Genomic DNA, 18,620 nt, shown 5'->3' with positions numbered 1-18,620 from the left:
TTTTTTTCCCCTGGGAAGCAAGCGGTTCATCCATGGGCGATTATCCATTGTTGCACGCACGCCTTACTCGGAAGTAAAGCAGCGCCATTCCATCCAACGGGACTTCTCTCTCGGGCGTGCAATGTTCTGGCCCTCCGCCTCCCCTACAGGAATGAAGGGATACGGGGCAAAGGGAGGACCTTGAACTTTAACCAGATCCGGATTAAGCGATGCCGACCTCAGAGAGACCAGACGCCGGAACGAGGAAGGAAGGAAGGGAGTCTCCGCGTAACTCCGCCTTCCCAGCTGGCCGGCCATGCGCAGCGCGCGGGCGAAGGTGGCGCCCGTTTGCCGCGGCCGCGCAGACGCCGCTTGCATCTAATGGAGGGGTCCGGAGACGACGAGGAACCGGATTGGCTTCTGCCGGAGCCCGCCGGCAGCCCTGGGAGAGATCCTCTTGCTGCTGGAGGAAGAGTCCCATGTAAACAGGGGCGAACAGTTGGGGGGCGGGGGTTTGCTGCTTTGCTTCCACTGCGCCATCTACCGAGCTCGGTACAAAGCGGCGTGGGAAGCGAATTCAGAATTGGGACCCTCTCCTCTTTAGTCTGCCGGGGAGCTGGAAAGCTGGCGCCTCTCCCAAGGATATTGGGAGCAGTTGTGGTCGCCTCGCTTCCCAAACGGGACATTGTAGAATTGGGAGCGGTTCAGAAAAGGGCAAACGAAAAATGATCCGAGGGGATGGAGAGGTCCTGCTGCTTCCCATAGGCGCCTGGGACTAGATGGGCTCCTGGCCTGATCCTGCAAGGCTCTTCTGATGCCCTCTCAAAAATACAGGGAGTTCATTGCAGAAAGAGAAAGGCATAGCTAGAGGGGAATAAAGCGTGAGAGTGGGAGTGTCGCTGCTAGCCTTCGAGAAAGCAGGCTGCGAACAGTATGAGAGAATGGAATAAGGAATACTTAATGGTTTACTAACACCAGTGTAATTTTGCACACTTGCAAACTGCTGTGGACAGTCATCGGGGTGTATGCATGGGCGCAAGCTGCTGCTGTGTGCAAGGGATCTGCAGACTGGCGTGCTAATTCTTACTTTATTATTAATTGGATTTTATTGCATTAGAAAAGAGGTGGAGAAGGAAATTTATTGGATCCCTTCTGGGAGCACACACAGAGAGAGGTGCCATTAGCCAGCAGCTCTCCAACTTTTTTTTTCTGGGCCACACTTTTAACAATAAGAAATTGCTCATGCCACACTAATTTATTTATTTTTAATAAGAAATACATTGGAAAACAAAAGGACCACAACTAGGATTGCCCTCGGTATGACTAGATGCTCTTGCTCTCATTTTTTAAAAGATAACCATCCATAGTCTGCAAATCATATCTATATATCTATAGATACAACACTACACTGAAATGTTTAAATGTTTCCTTGTCCTTGAATCTTCCCATCACACCTGTCATCCTCTCCTGCCACACACTTTGAGAACCGCTGCTATAAGGTGGGGAAAGCAGTAAGCTTTCCCCCAAATCTGGTTGGGGCAAAGGAGGGAGGAGCCTACTTCTCACAATATTACCATTGAGGAAGGCATTTGCCCCATCAATGTGTCTTGGCTAGGGATGGAGGAAGATGTTACCTCCTCAGCATCCTTTCTCTCTTTCTCTTGAACTTTGGACCCCACTTTGGGTGCCCCGCCCCATGCAAAGATGGTGCTGTGCTTTTATGAGAATCGGTGTGCATGTTGCAGGTTACAAAGATGGCAGGTAAGGGTCAATGGTGCTGTATCCTCTGTGAGATGCAAGGAGGAGACCCCTTGACCTCAGCCCAGTATTCCTGAAGGAGCGTCTCCACCCCCATCGTTCTGCCCGGATACTGAGGTCCAGTGCCGAGGTCCTTCTGGCGGTTCCCTCCCTGCGAGAAGTGAGGTTACAGGGAACCACGCAGAGGGCCTTCTTGGTAGTGGCGCCCACCTTGTGGAATGCCCTCCCACCAGATGTCAAGGAAATAAACAACTACCTGACTTTTAGAAGACATCTGAAGGCAGCCCTGTTTAGGGAGGTTTTTAATGTCTGATGTTTTATTGTGTTCCTTTTGGAAGCTGCCCAGAGTGACTGGGGAGGCCCAGCCAGATGGGTGGGGTATAAGTTGTTGTTGTTGTTAACAAGTTTGCTTGAATCTGAATGTCTGTGAATTCTTTGCATCATGGATTAATACTTTTCCTCCTTGCTGCTCCCTTAAAACAGCAGCTTGAGGCCCCAAAATTTAGCAGGAAGATGTTCTTGTCCCTGTAGTAAGAGAAGCTTCCTTTCCAAATATCTGTTGCTTAGAAGGCTGTTGTTAGAATTGCAGGAGCAGGGCCAATAGAACACCGGTAACTGTAGTTACAGCTGCTAAAATGTTAACATGCTTCAGCACTTGGTGGCGAAAACATGAAAAATGAATTAATCTCTGTTTTGACCTTTCACTGCAGCTTGCCATGGCAAAGTGGCATCAGCGGGAAGCTCTCAGCACCGAATCATTGTGCACCTTGACCTGGATTGTTTTTATGCACAGGTGGAAATGATCTGCAATCCTGAATTAAGAAGCAAACCTTTAGGTAATCTCATAGTTGACTGCTCTTCTGTGTGCACATTGAAAATCAGGGTATGCCTGCATTTTTCATTTCCCCCAAGAAATTATTACCTGTAACTCTGCTCTGATGGAAGCCCAAATAAATATTTTGTTTTTCTTAAATGTTTCCAATGAACCGACTTTTAATATATTTGTGTTTTAGCTTCTCAAAATATGTCAAAGGTTGTGCAGTTAAGCTTCCATTAGCCAAAAATGCAGGCTGCAATCCTAAACACACTTGCTAGGGAATAAGACCCACTGAACACAGTGCAACTTGCTTCTGCTTAACTATGCATTGATTTGTGTTGGAAATTAATCTTGGAAATTAAAAAAAAGAGGAGAAAAGCAGTACCATGCGAGTTACTGAAATATACTTTGGCATGTTGAAAACTCCAAACGGATTGTTCATTTCAGCTGCTTCATTTCTGCCTCTTCCAGGTGTGCAACAGAAATACCTGATGGTCACCTGCAATTATGAAGCCAGGAATGCTGGAGTCAAGAAGTGCATGTCTGTGAAAGAAGCCAAAGAAAAGTGTCCAGAACTGGTGCTGGTTAATGGAGAGGATCTGACAAAATACCGGGAAATGTCTTATAAGTTTACAGGTATTATCACCTTGACAGTTTTTAACAATGTGGAATTGGCAAACTTTGTGCTAACTTGTGGCTTAAACCACAGAGCCTAGGACTTGCTGATCAGAAGGTCAGCGGTTTGAATCCCCGCGACGGGGTGAGCTCCCGTTGCTCGGTCCCTGCTCCTGCCAACCTAGCAGTTCAAAAGCACGTTAAAGTGCAAGTAGATAAATAGGTACCACTCGGGTGGGAAGGTAAACGGCATTTCTGTGCACTGCTCTGGTTCACCAGAAGCGGCTTAGTCATGCTGGCCACATGACCCGGAAGCTGTACGTCGGCTCCCTCGGCCAATAAAGCGAGATGAGCGCCGCAACCCCAGAGTTGGCCATGACTGGACCTAATGGTCAGGGGTCCCTTTACCTTTTTATCCCAGGGGTTCAGTCATGAGTACAGATCTCACCTCTATGACCTGGGGAAGGGACTACAGTATATCCTATTAGGAGAGTATGTTTCCAAGCACAATTCAAAGTGTTGGTGCTGACCTTTTAAGCCCTAAAAACAGCCTTGGCCCAGTATTTCTGAAGGAGCATCTTCAGCTCCATCGTTCAGCAATGACACTGAGGTCCAACCCTGGGGGTCTTCTGGCAATTCCCTCCCTGTGAGAAGTGAGGTTACAGTAAGGTTACCAGATTTTTTTCAATGAATCCGGGGACACTTTTCAACTTCAATGGATTGTAAATCCAGGGACTGTCCCCGGGAAACGGGGACATCTGGTAACCTTAGGTTACAGGGAACCAGGCGGAGGGCCTTCTCGGTAGTGGTGCCTGCCCTGTGGAACACCCTTCCATCAGACGTCAAGGAAATAAACAACTATCTGACTTTTAGAAGACATCTGAAGGCAGCCCTGTTTTGGGAAGTTTTTAATGTTTGATGTTTTATTGTGCTTTTATTCTGTTGGGAGCCACCCAGAGTGGCTGGGGAAACCCAGCAAGATGGATGGGGTGTAAATAAGAATAAGAATGCACTCTACCTGCAGAAGGTCCCAGGCTCAGTATTTAGCCTCTCCAGTTAAAAAGATCCAATAGTTAGTGATGTAAAATGTTCTCTTCCTGAGACCCTGAAGAGCCACTGCCAATCAGAGTAGAATATACTGGGCCATAAGGGCAAATAATCTGAGCTGTCATAGGATAGCTTCATAGCTTCCTTTTATAGGACCCCTGCAGACTAGGTTTCTATTGCAGATTTTGTAACATGTTATAGACACGAGGTTGGGTTAGTGGTGGATTTACTCTGCTTTGCTAGTTGCTCTGAAATTTTTTGCCCAACACTGCCATGTTATTGCTGTCCAGAGGGGCTAAAGCACAGCAAGAAAAATAAACCGGAAGATTTGTGTTTAGTATGACAAATTGAGTGATTTCACTAGGAAGTGATGACATGTGTACCAATTGGAAATGAAGCAGTGTGATGGCCCCAAAACCTTTGCAGGTGCAAACAGTATGTGGTCAGGAGATGTGAAGCCCACTAGGCAAGAGGAGATAAAGAAATGACTTTGAAAGATGTGAGCTCTGAAGGTACTTCAGGAGTCATGCACAAGCAGGGAAAAGATGAGGTGCATAGGCTTCAGCTGTGGAAACAGCTTGTGTCCCACACCTCCCGAACTTCCCCTCTTGCTCCTCCTACTTTTGTTGTAATGTGTGGGCATTGGCTAGGGGCCTCGGGACTTGAGGAATCTTCCCAAGGTACTGTTGTGGTGATGTCATAAAGTTGCCTTGTGATGTGTGCATCTCCTGGAAGCAGACGCATCCCTCATCGACAGCTTACTCCCTTGAAATATAAAGTTGGAGTAGTAAAGGGCCTGAAACTTAACAAAACTTTCTCTTTTATTGCATTTAAAGTATTTCTTTCTGTCTCTTCATGGCTGAAGCAGTCCCAGAGTGCATTGAAATCAATGCACAGTGAAAACAGGTTGGGTGCAGGGAGATAATAATAGTAATAGTAATAATAGTAATAGTAATAATAATAATAATAATAATAATAATAATAATATATTTATACCCCAGCCAGAGCCGGGCTTAGGGTGGCTAACACCAGTAAAATTACAGTAAAAACATAAGAGGAAAAAAACAAACCAATTTAAAATACAGGTTAAAATGCAATTTAAAATGCAGCCTCATTTTAAAAGTAGCCCATAGAGCAAAACCATAAGGGGAGGGAAACATAAGGGGCAGACTGAGTCCAAACCAAAGGCCAGGCGGAACAGCTCTGTCTTGCAGGCCCTGCGGAAAGATGTCAAGTCCCGCAGGGCCCTAGTCTCTTGTGACAGAGCATTCCACCAAGTCGGGGCCAGTGCTGAAAAGGCCCTGGCCCTAGTTGAGACCAATCTAACCACCTTGCGACTCCAAAATGTTGTCATTTGTGGAATAACATACAACCTGCAGAATCATGGCAGCGATCCTCTCTTCAAAGCCTGGGGAAATAAGTCGCAGCTCAAGCCTGCCTATGTCTACTCAGAAGTAATGCAGTGGGGCTTGCTCCCCGGCAAGTGGGGTTGGGATTAGGGCCTGAGCATTCAGCTGCCACCCAAAACTTGTTCATTGCAATCGGCCTTGCAAAGGAGATGTTTATTGCGTTGGCTTTGGGCTTGAAAGCTGTGGGTGGAAGTGCCGACTCGTATCAACTCCCCCAGGTCTCCTTAAGCAAGATGCATTGTCTCACTGTTGCTTCCAGTCCAAAATGCTCCATATACCGTACTGGCCCGAATATAAGCCGCACCCACAAATAAGCCACACCTTTAAATTCAAGGGGGGGGGGGATGACAGAAAAAAGACAATACCTGAATATAAGCCACTCCATTAAAATTCCGCAGGCACTCACACCCATTCCGTTTTGCCGTATGTCTGTTTCAGCAGCGATACCGTAAAAGCCAATTTTTGTAAGGTTGTGAATTTAAGCTGCACTTTTCATAGTTGGAATTGGGGGGGGGCGGGGAGTGTGGCTTATATTGGGGTCAATACAGTAACATGGTTGCTGTGAGAATGGGCAGAATGAAAATAAAATAGAAGAATAATTATTTTATTAGAAAAAAAATTTTGATCTGGATTGATCAGGTATGGTAGACATTATGGTGGGCTGGCCTTCCGACTTTCCTTACATCAACAGAGCAATGCATTCCTGTGTTTATGTTTAGCATCCAACCCAGGCTGCTGTCTGTAGGGACCCCGAGCTGAAAAGTGCATCCTTCAGGTCTGGACTTGGACCCATCTGCCTCTATTCTTGTTCAGTCAAAGAGAAGGTGATTACGGGTTCCTCAAAAGAGCAGTTCAGAAGTATTAGACAACCTTGTCAAAAAGTGTCAGGCCTAGGCTATGGGCAGCAGTCTGTGATGAGCATTGGATTTTTCTATTAAGGAGGTATTAATTTTCTTCTTCTCCCTGTAAGGTAAAGGTAAAGGATCCCTGGACAGTTAAATCCAGTCAAAGGCGACTATGGGGTTGCAGCGCTCATCTCGCTTTCAGGCCAAAGGAGCCAGCATTTGTCCACAGACAGTTTTCTGGGTCATGTGGCCAGCAGGGCTAAACTGCTTCTGGCGCAACGGGACACCATGACGAATGCCAGAGTGCACAGAAACGCCATTTACCTTCCCGCTACAGTGGTCCCTATTTATCTACTTGCACTGACATGCTTTCGAACTGCTAGGTTGGCAGGAGCTGGAACAGAGCAACAGGAGCTCACCCCGTCATGGAGATTCGAACCGCCAACCTTCCAATCAGCAAGGTCAAGAGGCTCAGTGGTTTAGCCTCCCGCGTCTCGCTTCCACTAGCTCAGTTAAACACTTTGTTGTTTTGTTTACAGCACTGTTGGAAGAATTTACTCCCCTGGTGGAAAGGCTTGGATTGGATGAAAATTTTGTAGACATCACTGAGATGGTCGAAAAAAGGCTGGGACAATGGAAAAAAGATGCCTTTTCTCAAATCTCTGTCTCAGGCCATGTATATAACAATCAGAGTAAGTACCTTGCCCTTCCTAAGCGAGGTTGCTTGGCCTGTTAGATGCACCTCTTCATAACTCTTTCTGTTTGCTTCTCAGCTGTCGATTTACATGATCCAGTGCACATACGATTGGCTGTGGGGTCTCAGGTGGCAGCGGAGTTGAGAGCAGCCATGCACACCAGGCTGGGCCTCACAGGCTGTGCAGGAGTGGCAACTAACAAATTACTCTCCAAGTTGGTGTCCGGGACCTTTAAACCAAACCAGCAAACTGTTCTGTTGCCAGAGGGTCGGCAGGACCTCATGAACAGCCTTGACAACGTCATGAAAGTGCCTGGTAAGATGGGGAAGGGGAGATTCCTCTGCTCCAGTTACACAGGTGCACTCACCTGTATAGGTTAGGTTTAAGAGGAGGGGGATTGGGGAAGAGGTTTCTTCTTTTGAATGGGTGGCGGGAAAAGAGAAATTCTACCTTGGTTTATTCTGTACACACATTGTGTGTTTTTTGCGTATAATTTTTTATTAAATTTTCTGTTTTACAATTTAAAATATTCATTTAAACAACTTCAAAATGTCAGTGATTTCCCTTCTTCTCTTTCCACGGTTCATTTTTCATATCATAAATCCCTGCATATTTTACATAAACAAAACCGTTCACTATTCCATTATTACATCCATCAAAACTTATTTGCACTGTTGAATATATCATAATGCTGTCAATGTTTTCAAGTGTACACAATCCTGCCCCCCCATACTCAATAAACATTTTCCAATCTTCTTTAAACGTATATTCTTCTTGCTCTCTTATTCTGTATGTTAGGTCCGCAAGCTGCGCGTATTCCATCAGTTTAAGTTGCCATTCTTCTTTAATTGGGACCTCGCTTGCTTTCCATTCTGGGGCTAACAAAACACGGGCCGCAGTCGTGGCATACATAAATAACTTATTTGGACAGCTGGGAATTTTAATCTGAATTATCCCCAACAAAAAGGACTCTGGTTTTTTGGAAAAGCACTTTTAAACTTTTTTAAAAAATTCATTATGAATTATTTCCCAATACTCTTTTACCCTTTTACAGGTCCTATTCTGTACACACATTGTTACCTTTCTTAGTGGCCGAATACCTATCAATCTGGAAGCAAAAAAGGCCGTTCAGAAATAAGGGACCAGTTTTTACATACTAAGGGGACTTCCTGGGTTTGCTTTCAAATAAATAAATATGCTTGTGGACATGCCTGAAGCCTCCTGCTGTCTTTGAATTGAGGACTTCCTAGTTCAAGACCAGCATTCCATTCCATTTCATGCCAGTCCGCTGAGAGATTTTCACTCCCCTGTACTTGTAGAGTGAACAATTTCTCTTGTGCAGGTATCGGCTATAAAACAGCAAAGCGCCTTGCGACGCTGGGACTCACCACGGTGCGTGACCTTCAGACGTGCCCGGCTGCGATCCTAGAGAGAGAGCTGGGATCTTCAGTTGCCCAACATATCCAGAAGCTCAGCTGGGGAGAAGATGATTCCCCAGTCAGCCCATCGGGGCTCCCTCAGGTATAAAGGAAAACGTAGGTGCTCAAGGTCTTCACAAGAGCCAGTGTGGTGTAGTGTTTAAGAGCGGTAGACTTGTAATCTGGTGAACCGGGTTCGCGTTTCTGCTCCTCCACATGCAGCTGCTGGGTGACCTTGGGCTAGTCACGTTTCTCTGAAGTCTCTCAGCCGCACTCACCTCACAGAGTGTTTGTTGTGGGGGAGGAAGGGAAAGGAGAATGTTAGCCGCTTTAAGACTCCTTCGGATAGTGATAAAGCGGGATATCAAATCCAAACTCCTCCTCCTCCTCCTCTTCTTCTTCTTCTTCTTCTTCTTCTTCTTCTTCTTCTTCTTCTCTGCCTCCGTTCTCAACATTCTGCCATGCCCTAGTCACTGGGGGTGGATAATACTTTCTCAGGCCAGGTCCCACATTCCCTCATGGCAGACAAAGGCCAGAGGCAAAGATGGGCAGAGCAATGGATGCAAATCTAGATTCTGTGTCATAGGTTTTATTCCATCCACACACACACCAGCTGTTTCAATACAGACCTACGTCTCCCCAAGAGGCATTAAAAAGTAAAGGTAAAGGGACCCCAGACCATTAGGTCCAGTCGTGACCGACTCTGGGGTTGCGGCGCTCATCTCGCTTTATTGGCTGAGGGAGCCGGCGTCCAGCTTCCGGGTCATGTGGCCAGCATGACTAAGCCGCTTCTGCTGATCCAGAGCAGCACACAGAAACGCCGTTTATCTTCCCGCCGGAGCGGTACCTATTGATCTGCTTGCACTTTGAGGTGCTTTCAAACTGCTAGGTTGGCAGGAGCAGGGACCGAGCAACGGGAGCTCACCCCGTCATGGGGATTTGAACCACCGAGCTTCTGATTGGCAAGCCCTAGGCTCTGTGGTTTAACCCACAGCACCACCTGCGTCCCCAAGAGGCATTATCACAGATTAAATAATTTCCATCCCGACAAAAGCTTTGAAATGGACATTCAGTAGGGATGTTGAGGGTTGTGGCCCAAGAAGAGTCCTGAGGGCCAGACAGAGATATCTGGAGAGAGTGACTCTCCCTACCTCCCTGCTTGAGTTTTCTTGTTGTTGGGATCTGTCTGTCTCAAGAGACAATGGAGTGTGCTATTGGGGGTGAAGTCAAACCATTGCGTTAGCAGCAACAAAATGACCTCCTCAGGGCACAAGCCTGGGCAGTGTGTTAGGAGGTCCTGGGCTGCCCAGATGACAAGACCCCCCTCTCGGCCTCACTGATGTGGTCCAAAGGAAAGCAGAGCAATACGTTTGGTACTAGCTTGGCTGTGATTCATCAGAAGTTTGACTTACCGTATTTGGTTTCCCCAAACGCAGTATCTCAAAGGTGATTTCACAGCATGCAAAATCTTAAAGAACAAAGACAGTTGGGTGAAAAATCAGCCTGTGCAGAATGTACAAGTCCATGGTTTCCTCCAATTAAGACCTTCAAATTTTCCCCGCCCCATTTGTTGTTTCTGTGGTTTTAACAATTACCGTAATTTTTTTTTTAATGTTCTGCAGTCTCTCAGTGATGAAGACTCCTTTAGAAAGTGCTCTTCCGAAGCCGAAGTGAAAAAGAAAATTGAAGAGCTGCTCGCTAGTCTTCTGGACAGGTGTCCTTACAGTGGAGTATCTTATCAGAAGAGATGCGCCTGGGCATAAGCTGAAATATCTCTTATAAAATATGCACTGTATTTTTTGCCCTATAGGACGCACCTTTTCCCCTCCGAAGGTGAAGGGGAAATGTGTGTGCGTCCTATGGGGTGAATGCAGGCTTTCGCTGAAGCCTGGAGAGTGAGAGGGGTCGGTGCGCATCGACCCCTCTCGCTCTCCAGGCTTCAGGAAGCTATCCGCAAGCTTTGGGAGCTCGCGGGAGTTCCCGCCGGGCTCCAAAGGCTAGCGGACAGCAGCCTGCAGCCCGAAACGCGGGGAGCGCAGCGGAGCGCACTCTGGGCTTCGGGCAGCTCTCCGCAAGCCTTGGGAGCCCGTGGGAGTTCCCGCCGGGCTCCCTAGGCTTGCGGGTAGCACCCTTTTCTGGGGGCTGGGGTCGGGGAAGCTTGGGCTTCCCCCGCCCCAGCCCCGCACCTGGGGGGATTTTTTTTTCTTTATTTCCCCCCCCCCAAAAAAAAACCTAGGTGCACCCTATGGGCCGATGCGCCCTATAGGGCGAAAAATACAGTATATTTGACTTGGCTATCATCATGCATGTGTGTGTCATTTGTCCTGCCAATGGTTCTTGCATTCAAATCAAGCAGGACTGGGGACCTGCAAGCACAGGGCCTAAATGCCACCCCTCCAAGCCTCTCTCTGTCTGGGCCTCTTGCCAGGCCAGGCTTCCTCTCCCCAGGTCTTGCCTCTCAACAGTCTCCTCGAATGCTGTTGCGTGGCTGGAACATCTCCCTGTGCTGTGATCATGCTTTTTCCCTGCCAGGATGGAAAATGGAGATTGGCGTGTGTCCATGCAGAAGCTATTGGCTTTTGTGTGGTCAAATCAAGAGTCGGTTCTGTTGCTCCGCCCACCACTGGCACTTGACACTTGCCCTCCCCCCCCCCGAAGGTCACTCAGGAGGGAATGGGCTACTTCCATTCACAGAGGGAACTGGAGGCCAGTGGAGGATTCCACTGGAATCAGAGGTGATGTGGCATTTCCACCAATGTCCCTTGAGCAGCCTTCTGCATGACCTCTTATGCTGTCCCCCAGTCCTCCAGAACAGGTTGTGTGTGTGTGTGTGTACACACACACACACACACACACACACCCCCCACATATTTTAACATATCAGTTCCAACAGTCATACAACATAACTTCTCATCTTATATAATGTTTTTAGCCTTCCATCAACACCTCTGATGATTTTCCATTCTTTATCACTTATTATGCATTTCTTAATTTCTATATTACATTTAATTATCCTTAACTAATAATTCTCTTCATAGTCTTTCTTGCAATATTTCAAATAATTCACCTTACAAAACTTCTCGCAGTCCTACTAGCATAATCTGTTCATCACAGTTACTTTTCAGATAGTTCATATATTTACTCCAGTCTTCTAGGAATCTCTGATCCTGCAGGTTTTGAATCCTTCCTGTTAATTTATCTAATTCTGCATAGTCCATCAACTTCATCCTCCATTCTTCTTTCGTCAGTAGTTCTTCTTGCTTCCATTTTTCTGCCAATAATATTCTTGCTGCTGTCGTTGCATATAAAAACAACTTACAATCCTTTCTATTAATATCATCTCCTACAATGCCAAGTAAAAATGCTTCTGGTTTCTTAATAAATGTACATTTCAACATCTTTTTCATCTCATTGTATATCATTTCCCAGAAGCTTTTCACTCCAGAACAGGTTTTCTAGGGGCAAAGGACCTACAGGAGGAAAGGGTGATTGGCAAAAGTCATCCCACCCCCTCTTTTTGCCAGCAGGAGCCACTCACAAGATCAGGCTTCCTCATAAACTCGGCCCTCCAGATGTTTTGAGACAACAATTCCCATCATCCCTGACCACTGATTTTGCTAGCTAGGGATCATGGGAGTTGTAGGCCAAAAATATCTGGAGGGCTGAGGTTGAGGAAGCCTGCACAAGATGCTCTGGCCAGTAAATTTGAATCTCAGCCATAATCCAAAGCACTTTGTTTAGTAGTGTCGATAAAGTGTTGCTTTCTCTCATTTGGCTGAAGAAACTTCCCCAGCCCTGACACTGACACACACACACACACACACACACAGTTTGTGGCCCCCATAAAATTACCTCCCAAAACAATGTGGCCCTTGATGGGGTGGGGATGTCACCCACCTATCCATGTAGCTGAAGCGCTTGGAATATTCCTGCCGTGCTGTAAAAATGCTTGATAGGGTTTAGTTTTCTTCAGCCAGGCGAAACTGAGATGTTTGGAAAATGGTGGGCATGTCAACCTCTGTCTGCTTCTCCATGTTTGTTTGTTTGTTCATTTTGGTTAGGTTATACAAGGATGGAAGAAAGCCACATACCATAAGATTAACAATCCGGCAGTTTTCCCCTACCAATAAATGGTTTAATCGGGAGAGCCGCCAGTGCCCCATTCCATCGCATGTGGTTCAGCGGATTGGAACAGGTAACTTGCTTTTGTGGGGTGGGGGGGACTTCTCCTTCAAGATGCGTCTTGCGCCACCATTGCATGCTTTTCAACGATTGGTCAAGATACACTCCTTGGAGCTTCGGTTGAGTTGAGCCCCTTCCCTCCTTGCTGGGTTGCTTTTCTGTTCTACCTGGTTTGGTTTTGTATCCAGTTAGTTTTGTGGCTTTATTTTCTGATGTTTATTATGATTTTGTGCTTGCTGCAGTTGCGAGATTTTTGTATCCTGACCTGGGACTGTTCCATTAAGGCTTTTAAGTGCAAATAACCAATCAGAAGAATTGTGTCCAACGAAATTGTACTTCGAGTAGACTCATTAAAATTAATGGAGCTAGGTTAGTTGGGCCCATTAATTTATACGGGTCTTCTGTGAGTAGCGCTAACACTGGGTACATTTCCAAACAACTGAGGTTCAGAGGCTCATCACACTAGCCATAGTGATTCCTCCAAGGAAAGCAGAAAACTGCCTGCATCTTGATCCATTACATAATGCCTCCCTACACGCACACACAGGCACCAGCACATAGCACAATACCCTGTTTACCAGTATTAGCTGACAGTGAGCTGGAAAAGGGTGGTGTAGTGGTTCACATGTTGGCCTTGCACTGGGGAGAGCAGTGTACGTGACCCAGATCAACATTCATTTTGCATTTCATTCTAATCAAGCACTATTATGCAATGAAGTGCGGTCATTTAAACCACTTGAGGAACCCCAGCTAAGGAAAAAAACATCCAGTCTCCCTACAGCAAAGAACAGCAATTACCTAGGCATGACAGACAATGTCTTAGGATTGCAGTCATGATGTTTCTTTGGGAGTAAGTTCAGTATCTTCTTCATCCCAGGCCTACTGGTAGCAACCATTTTTTATCTACCTTGTCTCTTTGTTCCTAGCACCCTTCCCTCCCTCCCTCCATCATAATATACAGACTCTCCCGGCTGTAAAGACTGGGAAGTATCTTCAGAGTCCCCTCTGAGCCAGTGTGGTGTAGTGGTTAAGAGCAGTTGACTCGTAATCTGGTGAACCGGGTTTGCTTCCCCGCTCCTCCACATGCAGCTAGCTGCTGGGTGACCTTGGGCTAGTCACACTTCTCTGAAGTCTCTCAACCTCACAGAGTGTTTGTTGTGCGGGAGGAAGGGAAAGGAGATTGTTAGCCGCTTTGAGACTCCTTAGGGTAGTGATAAAGCGGGGTATCAAATCCAGACTCTTCTTCTTCTTCTCTTATGAGTCTTTCCTTGCCTCAGTGCCCTGTCTCTTCTCCTTCAGCCTCCCTCCCTTGCTCCTCTGTCTCAGCTCTTTGCACTAGAGATGAGAAAGCATCGCTTGGCCTGTCCCCAAAAGAGATCAAGCCTTCAAGTGTCTGACGTCACTGCTTGCAAAGGCCCAAGGTCTTTGGAGACAGCCTGATGCTCCCTGCTCCAAGGTGCCCTCCTCAATTTACTTTGGGGGCAGGGGTAAGGCAGAGAGAGCTTTAGGTTCTCCCAGTTGCCACTGAATATACTCTCTTCTGGTGACCAGGAGTGTCCGCAACAAGCTCTGCCTAACCCTTTCCCTACTGAACACCCACCTATCAGCTGCCTTGCATCCAGGCTCCCTATATATTGTTTTCAATTTTTTGCTTCTCTGCATCCTGGGCTTCAGACCCACCCCTATATCCCATCCAAGCAAAGAACTTCCCTTCCCTCATAGAAACGTGGAACTGAGCATTGGGTGCCAGCATGCCAGCTCTGGCAACGGATATTGGAGGCATCATTGTTACAAGTACCATACATTATAAATTGGCATTAGCCAATCTGGTGTTCTCCACTCTCACGGTCCCTGACCATTTGTTATGCTGACCAGGGGTGGTGGGAGTCCCAACATCCAGAGGGTACCATGCCGTCTCCCCCAGTATAGATTATATTTACTGGAATTATGGTGCATATCTTGTTCGGCCCTGTAAAGCATGTGTAACTTCAGGGTGGGTTTCTCCTGCTTAAATGTTCACATCCAGGTGACTCCAAAGTCAAGACACACCTGGTTGCTCTCCTGATGAAACTGTTTCATAAGATGATAAACGTGCAACTTCCATTTCATCTGACGCTTCTGAACGTCTGCTTCTCCAGCCTCAAGGCCCCTCCTGCTTCCGCCAAGCAGACTATTGGGTTTTATTTAACTCGTTCACCACCCTCTTCCAGCTGCAGCAAAGTCATTCATGTAAGTTCATAACTGTATTTCTTTTTGTAAAAATATAGAGAGATATATAAGTTGCCTGCCCTGTCCCAAAGAAATGTTTACTTAAATTCACCAAAAAAGAGCTGAGCTCCTCACCTATACTTTGTGAATAAGAATCTCATCTAGTACACCAGTCCTGCCTGCTGGTATTGGATGTGTCGCCACCACAAATACAGTATAGGTCAGTGGTGGCCAAGCTGGTGCCCACTGGATTACAACTTCACAATCTCCTGACCATTGGCCATGTTGGCTGGGACTGATGGTAGTTGAATCCAACAGCATATGGAGGGCACCAGGTTGGCTAACCCTGGTCCCTATCAGAATTCTGGCACAGATCTCAACAGCAGATATATATATATATATATATATATATATATATATATATATATATATATATATGAGTAACATATGTGTAGAGGATGCAGACTAGTGAAAATATTTCTGGACTTACTCAGAAGAGTACAGTTCAAGGAGCAATTAGAAGAGATTGACAGTCAACTGAATGATGTTTGTTGGGTATCTCAATCTACCTTTGCCAAGCTAATGCTGTCTGCAAATGTTTTGGACTACGACTCCCATCAGCTCTAGCCAGTGTAATGGACTGGTTGGATGCAGAGGAATGGTGGGAGGAACTGGCTGGGGAGCCAGCAACAGGGCTCAGTGAGTTGGGACAGTCTGTAGCAGAGAGAAGTCAAGAATGAGAGGCAGAAGCTGAAGCAGGAGAGTGGAAGGAGGGAAGTCAAGAGGCAGAGATGAGTCAGGCTGGTGAAGTTATAGGTGTCTCCCCCCCCCTCCCTGCTGTGACAAGCTCCCCTCTCCCCAACTGTCAGGCTTTGGGGACTCACCCCCCGCCCAGGCTGTAGATAAGCAGGACACAGCGAAAAGAGTCTCTTACCATTTAAAGAGTATTTAATGATCACAGCAAAAGAACAAAGCATTGATTCTCAGAATGAAAGTGCTCCCAATTAAGGTTTCCACCCACTTCCCCCCAGTCACTTTGCCGCCCTGCAATCTGATCTCACAGCCACCATGCTTTTTGCGTAGCCACCTTATCTGCTGGCCTTATCCATGTGGCCTTGGGCTGATAGGCTGGACACTTCCCAGCAAGAGAGAGTCTATTAGCTCTCTCTCTCTTCCAGTTCTTCTCCTCCTAGCTGTCCTCCACTTAGTTCTGCCCAGCTGTTGTGTTCCAAACTATGTCCCTCTGCAAACCACTGTTCCAAATCTATACTGCTCCACTGCTCCTGGGCAGCTTCAGGATCCTGGTCAGGGGGAGGGGGAAGCTCCCACTATTTCTCATCAGAGCAGTACTCCTCAGTACTCCGACACTGACTTGCAGAACCAGGAGAGATGTGAAACGGGAGGAGCAAATACAGACCACACACAGGCGCAGTCTCTGATTGCTTGCAAGAAGCACTGGAGAGGGGAAGGTGGGGAGCTTTAGTCATGGCAACTTATTTCATGGATTAGGCCCTACTACAGGGTATGAGCTGCTGTGCTCATTAGGCCCGAAACCCAGCCAAGTCTCTTGAGTATCGTGCTTCGCTAATAAAGAGTTAGCCCCAGCTTTAAACTGTGTTATTTACTGACTAACTCTGCAGCAGCCGGGCTGGGGCTGGTGGAAGCTGTAGTCCGAAATATCTGCTCAGAGCACCAGGTTGGCAAATAATGTTCTTGCACAAAAAATTGTGCCATTTGTGTTGCAGGAAACAGAAGGTATGGGTGCAGGACGAATAACTTCAGGAGATAAGCTGGACTGCTGTGAAGCTTCATCAGAGGTGAGGGATGCTATAAAAAGTCGACTGGAGTCCCCAGACCTCCCGAAAGATACTGGCCTTCTTGAGTTTCCGCTTCATTTGCTTCCTGATGGCATTGACTGCAACGTGTTTAACCAGCTTCCAGCAGACATTAAGGAGGAGATTATTTCTAGCCAAATGAGAGGAGATTCTATTGCATCTTTACAGGAACAAACATTATGGGTCCCAAGGGAAGGAATGATGGCTAAGGCACAAGACCAAATGAGCCATGCGTCTTTGATTTCTGGAGACATCCAACAGGACATAAGCTCTTTGGCATGTGGGGGCATGGCATCCACCAATGACAAGCCACCACTAGCTGTAAACACTTGTACTCCCAGCTGCCCTCTAGAGACTGGCGAAAATGCCTCAATTGCTGACGCTACTGTGGGTGTTAAAAGCTCGCCCCCAGTTCCGTCTCAGCCTTCATTTCTGCAGCTTTGTATTCCAGAGGGGCAGAAACACCCAGACAAAGAAGCCAGCAGAGAAGGTTGGAAAGATGGTTCAAAACTTGTCCTCCCTCCCAGCATTGATCCCCAAACCTTTTCCGAGTTGCCTACAGAGATGCAGAAGGAACTGTTGGTGGAGTGGAAAAGCCAGGAGCCTGCCTCCAAGCTGCCAGCTGGCAAAACTCAAAACAGGCTCAAAAGGGAAAAGAAAGGGCTTCCTTCAGCCCCCCACTCAAACAGTTTATTAAGATATTTTAAACCCAAATGATCACCAAATACACTGGGCTATCAGTGCAGTGTTGAAACTAAAGAAAATCACATGGCTGAATTCTAGGATGGTGCCATTTCTGACAGCAACTGGAGAAGAGGGCTTGTTTTGTTTTGTTTTGTTTTGTTTTGTTTTGTTTTAGTGCACCCTCAAGTTAAATATATATGTAACCTCCCTGCACATGGACAACTAGCTCTTGTCTAGCTTTCTCCCTGATGTGCTACTTTGCTACATGATAAGGGTCTGCTTCTTTAATATGTTGGGAGTGCTCAGAAAATGCAGCTACCCACATGCTATCTGCTATACTGTAATTGGGAAAGAACCTGACCATGTGATTTTGATGATTTGTGCCGGTGAGCTCTAATCCAAAATCCCTTTTCTCTGAAATGTAAATTGCTTAAAACTCAGGAGAAGAGGTACAAGGAAGGGAAGTGGGGGAGGGGGTTGGATTAAAGGAACACCCCCAGGAAATATTGCTCCCCCTACTCTTGCCGTCAAGCACATTGTGGTGATGAGGTTTCTGGCCTCTGAAAAGACAGGTGAGAATATGGGATGGGCGAGGAAAAGCACATAACAGGAGACATGAGACAACAGACATGAGCAGATGGAAGTTGGTGGACCCAGAGCCTCTGGTAAGGCAGGGAGATTCAGAAAACGGGGTTTTCCATTTCCATCCTCAGAGTGGGAGTAGTTGACACAAACACAACCAGAATTCTTCGTTCATAAACACAAAGTGTGTTATTAACCATGGAGTAAGAGTCTGAATTCTTATGACAAACATACAACTTCTTCCCACCTATGTGTAGAGCAGGTCTAAATACTGTCAGCTCCCTGGAACTAAGCTTGTGTTCCTTAAAGAACTTGGAAGCTGGGAGAAATTTTACAGGTGCACGTGTTCCTATTTTAACATTTATGCTGTAAAGGCACTCCATGCATGTGTATTTAGGAGGAAGCGCCATGGTTTTCAAGAGGGCTTACTCTCAGGTAAGTGTGTGTAGCACAGCTGACTTTGTCAATGCAGCCTTCATGCCAAACAGTCATAAGGACCCAAGTAACTCACGCCCATAGTGGTTGTGGTCAATATATGTTGTGTGA

General features: G+C 46.6%; 1 protein-coding gene across 3 annotated transcripts; it reads left to right on the top strand.

Moving 5' to 3' along the window:
- The first annotated feature begins 91 nt into the window (after positions 1-91).
- On the top strand, positions 92-18,277 carry POLI (DNA polymerase iota). Of its 3 annotated transcripts, none has more exons than XM_083465878.1 (10): positions 92-460; positions 2,448-2,573; positions 3,026-3,190; positions 7,010-7,162; positions 7,244-7,480; positions 8,508-8,686; positions 10,206-10,297; positions 12,645-12,778; positions 14,792-14,994; positions 16,719-18,277. In XM_083465878.1, exons 1-10 carry the CDS (start codon positions 361-363, stop codon positions 17,523-17,525), a joined length of 2,196 nt encoding a protein of 731 aa, XP_083322004.1. In that variant the 5' UTR covers positions 92-360; the 3' UTR covers positions 17,526-18,277. The 3 variants fall into 3 exon arrangements, with proteins under 3 accessions (XP_083322004.1, XP_083322006.1, XP_083322005.1); XM_083465879.1 differs by lacking the exon at positions 92-460 and adding an exon at positions 2,091-2,267; XM_083465880.1 differs by lacking the exon at positions 14,792-14,994 and having other exon boundaries at positions 295-460.
- Positions 18,278-18,620: the final 343 nt, after the last annotated feature.

This window comes from Podarcis liolepis, assembly GCF_965112155.1.
Source record: "Podarcis liolepis genome assembly, chromosome: 11".
In the NCBI taxonomy this organism is placed as follows: domain Eukaryota; kingdom Metazoa; phylum Chordata; class Lepidosauria; order Squamata; family Lacertidae; genus Podarcis; species Podarcis liolepis.
The sequence above is the reverse complement of the archived record's forward strand: the minus strand, read 5'-3'. Positions and strand labels throughout refer to the sequence as shown.

Excerpts from the sequence above, each read along its gene's own strand:
- POLI (XM_083465878.1), top strand. The coding sequence starts at position 361 with ATGGAGGGGTCCGGAGACGACGAGGAACCGGATTGGCTTCTGCCGGAG. Across the intron at positions 2,574-3,025 it reads ATTAAGAAGCAAACCTTTAG|GTGTGCAACAGAAATACCTG; the intron begins GTAATCTCATAG and ends TGCCTCTTCCAG. Across the intron at positions 10,298-12,644 it reads CTCGCTAGTCTTCTGGACAG|GTTATACAAGGATGGAAGAA; the intron begins GTGTCCTTACAG and ends CATTTTGGTTAG.